The sequence below is a fragment of the Chaetura pelagica genome, unplaced genomic scaffold, assembly GCF_000747805.2.
Source record: "Chaetura pelagica isolate M959 unplaced genomic scaffold, ChaPel_1.0 scaffold382, whole genome shotgun sequence".
Lineage (NCBI taxonomy): Eukaryota > Metazoa > Chordata > Aves > Apodiformes > Apodidae > Chaetura > Chaetura pelagica.
This window is the reverse complement of record NW_009952478.1, coordinates 166,121-170,946: the sequence shown is the minus strand read 5'-3', so window position 1 is coordinate 170,946 and position 4,826 is coordinate 166,121. Positions and strand designations below refer to the sequence as shown.

At 38.3% G+C, this 4,826-nt stretch overlaps 1 protein-coding gene across 1 annotated transcript in view; it reads left to right on the top strand.

Annotated features, from left to right (window-relative positions):
* The window catches only part of ITGA1 (integrin, alpha 1), a 48,527-nt gene that overhangs the window by 9,476 nt on the left and 34,225 nt on the right, over positions 1 to 4,826 (top strand). Inside the window, exon 7 of the mRNA XM_010008619.1 lies at positions 3,588 to 3,736. Within this exon, the coding sequence (XP_010006921.1) occupies positions 3,588 to 3,736 (149 nt within the window). The remainder of the gene's footprint in view (positions 1 to 3,587; positions 3,737 to 4,826) is intronic.

Here is a 4,826-nt window from a genome sequence, read left to right as displayed (position 1 = left end):
AAAGTGATGAGAGAAAAGTGAAGAAGGAATGAAATGAGAAAAAAACAGTGCAAGTAGGAATGAAACATTTCTTCCAGCCTTATTCCACATTTTAATTTAACTGCAAAGGAAGATAATTTTGTTTCTCTTTTTTAAACTTTTTTAGAGATAACTGTCTTTTTAATTTGAGGTTGCATTTTTTAATCCTTTACGTATGAGCAACCTTAAGCGGTAAAGAATATCGAAAGAGAAAGTAGAATACTTCAATATGTTCAATTCCATCATTAAAGCTATTTTGGAATGGCCTTCAGAAGTTTTCAGACAGGTTTTATGTGTCCATTAATACATGAAACAGGCAGCTATAGGTGTTTGTCCTGTATCTTGTTATATGTCCAAAGGGACAGAAAAGTAATAAGTCATTCCATGTCATATCTTATGATCCATTTTCTCTCCAGAATAACAGAACTGTGTTAAAGAGATATTAAAAAGATTCAGGATGAAGAAAGACCCTTGCAACAGTTTGCAAGAAATTTCTATTGGAATCCCTGGGAGCAAACTAAATATAGCAGAGAAAATTAAATTTTGCCTTGTTACAGGTATCTTTAGCAAGTTGGCCATATGATAAAATGGATTATCCATTAGTGCTTCCCAAGGCATATCTGCTTTTCTTTTACTTTAAATATGGTATAAGTGCAACCAAAAATATTTCTAATTTTCCTCCCATCCCAATGGGGAAAATCCTAGCTTATCATCTCCATGTTTTTCCTTTTATTTTGGCTTTGTTGTTGTTGGGTTTTTTTAGCAAATAGATTAGCTTAGTAATTTATTGGGAAAGCCAGAATGTACTTTCCAAATAAGGGGCTATATTCACTTACAGAACAACGATAAATAATTGTCCCAGAGTAGAACAGTCCTTCCCTTGCTTGTTCTCTCATACAACACTTTTTCACAGGAACTTGGGACAATTAAGGAATTATTCCCTTGTGTATTCTAAAAGCCATGGAATTCTAGGGAAGGGAACATAAACTTAGGAATTACAAAGATGTTCCTTAGATTATGGCCAGTAGTTCTGGGAAAAATATTAGGTTTTCTGGAGTAGAGCAGAACTATGTCCTTCTGTGAAGTAGTATTGCATTTTCCATATTTAAATTCAACAAGCAAACCAAAACATACATCTGTAACCATCATTCTTATGTTATGCTGTTTGAACAGGTTTATTGCCCCATGAAGGCAGGTTTGCATCATGTAGATAATTCCATTTGGAGTTTTCCATTAGAGCACAAGGCTGCAAAAGCTCAGTCCTTATCGTTATCTAGTAGAATACAATTCCAGTTTTCTAAAGTGGACTAGATTCTGTGATACTGCAAGAGACTGGGTCATGCAGCCTGGTAGTATTTTATCAGTGCTGGTGAGTTTTTAATTAATCTTTTTTGAGGAACAGCTCATCTTTGATGCTATGAAATAGGTAGAACATGATGATCCGTGTTTTGAAAGCACTAGCTAAGGAAGGGTCCCACAGAACAATTGTATCCCATAAGATAACCACATGCCCCTCTTCCTTCCTGACTTACAAGCTATGCAACACAGTGCAGTTTTCCAGACTCAAATGTTCTTCCCATTCACTTCCTGAGAAGGAAATGCTCAAAATGTTTACTTGCTGTGATAATGGACGACGTTTCCTTTCAAATAGGAAATGATACAACTCAATGTCAGCCTGTAGTCTTTTTCAGGAAAATGACAACACCAACATTGGTCTCTAGAATCATGAAGGACTGGCAGAAACTTTTCACCCTGGCAGCAATCAGTAGTTGATTTAATCCGGGTACCAATAAAATCCTCAAAGCTACAGAGAAGGAGTCCTGGTACCTATCTACAGCAGCAGGCTCCCTGGTGTACAGTATTCACTGGCTACACTTGCACATAGTCCTGGAATACTTGAGGCATCCTTCCTTCTCCAAAAGACCAAACATGATGAAAAACACTTGTTTACCACCAGTCAGTAACAATCTTTTTAAAATTACTAGCAGCATCAGATTATGCTGTATGTCATTTCAGGTGCATGCCATAAAACAGTTGTCTTGGAGGGAATGGGTTAAAAATATAATCTCCAGCTTGGGATTCAGCCAGTGCCACATGACTGCTCTGAGCAGTGATACAACATGTGCCCCAGCCCGTTGTGTAAACACTTTGCATGATTAAAAGGCTGCTGCCCACAAGAACATGCAGCCTCTGGATACTTGGCTACAGGTGGAAGACAGAATGCCTCCAAAAGAGAATTTAAGCATCTTGAAAGGGAGAAACTTGTCATAACTTTGAATTTACATGAGTTCTTCCAGATGTGATGCTATTTTCAAAAGGATGCAGAAATTAAGTGGAATAGGTTTTGCTACCACACACCATTATAATTATAGTCCTGTAATATTATCTAACTAGCTTTTCATAATAGTTATATTGATGTTTAGTATCAAATATTTATCCATTTACAAATATTTACTACAAAAAGACAAGCATTGTGCATAATCTGAGAAGCTAAGAAAGTGCCTCAAAAGCCACATCTAAAGCAATTGCAAAGTACATACTAGGCCACTTCTAAAATAATATAATGGCATAAACATTCGAGAGGTTGTATTGATCTTCATACTTAAATGCTATAGAGCTTTAAATAATAGATGAGTGAGACATAAATATGCTTTATAACAGTGCATTATCCTAAAAAACACCTATAAATTGTCATGTGTAACATAACATTGAAATATGCTAATGGCACATACATACATACATATTGTGTGGAATCTTCACAGTAAAAGCCTTCAGGAATCTGCCAAAACATTAAAACTGACACAGATGAACAAGAGAAATTAATTAAGATTACTGTTCATCTTTTTATTTCACACTTGTTTTTGCAGCAGATTCCCTCAGGAGTTTGTGGTTGGGTTCCAATCCTGTGCATCGATCTTTCACACACAGATTTGTCCTGCTGATACAATCTAGAGTATTTCTATCATCCTCCCCGTCTCCAGAAGCCACCCTTTTATTCACTGTGTTTCTTCTGGCACTTTTCAAATGTCAAGTGGTTTACCTCCTGCTGGGAGAATGGCCATGTCCTGGACTCCCCTGCTGTCTTCATCAAGATAAGGGTATTTTGTCTTCCTCTAACCCAGAGGGCCTAAATTTGTCACTGCAAGGTTTTTTCTAGGCTAGGTTTAGGTAAGTAAATAAACTATCAGCTGTATGATGAGATCAGATGAACGAGGAGAGCTGTGAGTGAATCATGTCCTCTTATGCTATAAGGAAATCTTTTGAGAAGCTGTCACTGCTGGTTAGGGTATTGTTCTGCCTTGGCCTAGAGGAGAGCAGAGCTGCTGTGCAAATTATTTCAAATGAGGATTTTTTTAATAGAAACAATTTGGAAACATCAAAATGTTGAATGAGATTAAGTGTCTTCTAGCCAATGTTGCTCAAATGCCGGTGGGTGTTTCATACTGAGGGAAACACACAGAGCTCAGTTATTTTTCTGGCTGTAGGCACAGATGGGCTTTTACCCCACTGCAGGAGACATATGCTTTCTTAAAGGGCAGTTGATTTTTATCATGAACTATGTGTTTCAGGTTGGAATTGTTCAGTATGGGCAGAATGTGGTCCATGAATTTTTCCTGAATACATACTCGACAACAGAAGATGTGATGGCTGCAGCCACAAGAATACGCCAGCGGGGTGGCACACAAACTATGACAGCCCTGGGAATAGATACTGCAAGGTACCTTCACAAGATATTGTCTTGGCTGTGTTAGAAACATCCATAAACAGATATGGTGATAGTTCAGATTTTATAAATTAAAAATACTGTGTGGTTAACATGTGGCAAACAAAATTCAGGACAAGAGTGGGTGAACAGACCCTGTCCAGCATCTAAAACAGTTGTATATTGCACCCTGGAAAGACAGCTGTCTCTGGAGTAGAAGAAACATGGAAAGGGTGACACAGAACAAGGATGTAGTCCTAAAAAAAGGGCTGACAATCTCTGATTTCCACACAGAGCAGGCAGGAACTGTGAGTGTAGAGTGATGAAGGAAATAAAGTTTTTCAAAGGAAACAAGAAAAAATGTAAGATTGTAATGCTGATTTTTCTTCTTTCTGAAGGTAAGATTAATATGGGGTTTGAGCCCCATCTTACTGGTGAACTATTTAATTATCTGACCAAAGTTTTGTTGATATGATGTCTTAAACCCAACAAAATTATTAACATATTTGTCAGTAATGTTTTCCTTAGATACGCACAGAAGCTTGAGGGAGCCTGAACAAACTGATGAAGCAGAGCCAGTTGAGAATTTCTGAATACTCAGAAACCACATATGGTTCAGAAAACCATGTATACCACAAACTGTTGTAGGCTTGTAGAAACGGAAATGATCAGAAAAAGCTTCCTCTGTTCTTGCAGTCTTCCTGCTCCTCCACTTTTGACCATCATAAGTGGTAGCTTTCCCTCATGTAACCAGAGTTCTACGATATTATTCTAAAAAGAGGAAGGCTTGCTTCCTTCCTGCTCCTCCACAGCCCTAATCCAGCCTCCCCTTTTTTCCCCTCTAGAGTCTGGGTGAGAACCTACCCAAAGCCTCAGTGCTCATTTGCCCATCTGCGGTTGTAGATTTCAACCCAGCCACCCCACCTGTCTCCACTCAGCTGCAGCCTACTTCTGCCACATCCCCCACACACACTTTTACTGTATATATGCAGAGGTGTGCTGGTAACAAGCAGAGTAAGTGCTGTGACCACTTGAATTGCTGCTGCAATAGGAAATAGGTGGAGTTTTTGTATGACACTTTCAGGATGGAAGGATTTGACTCTTT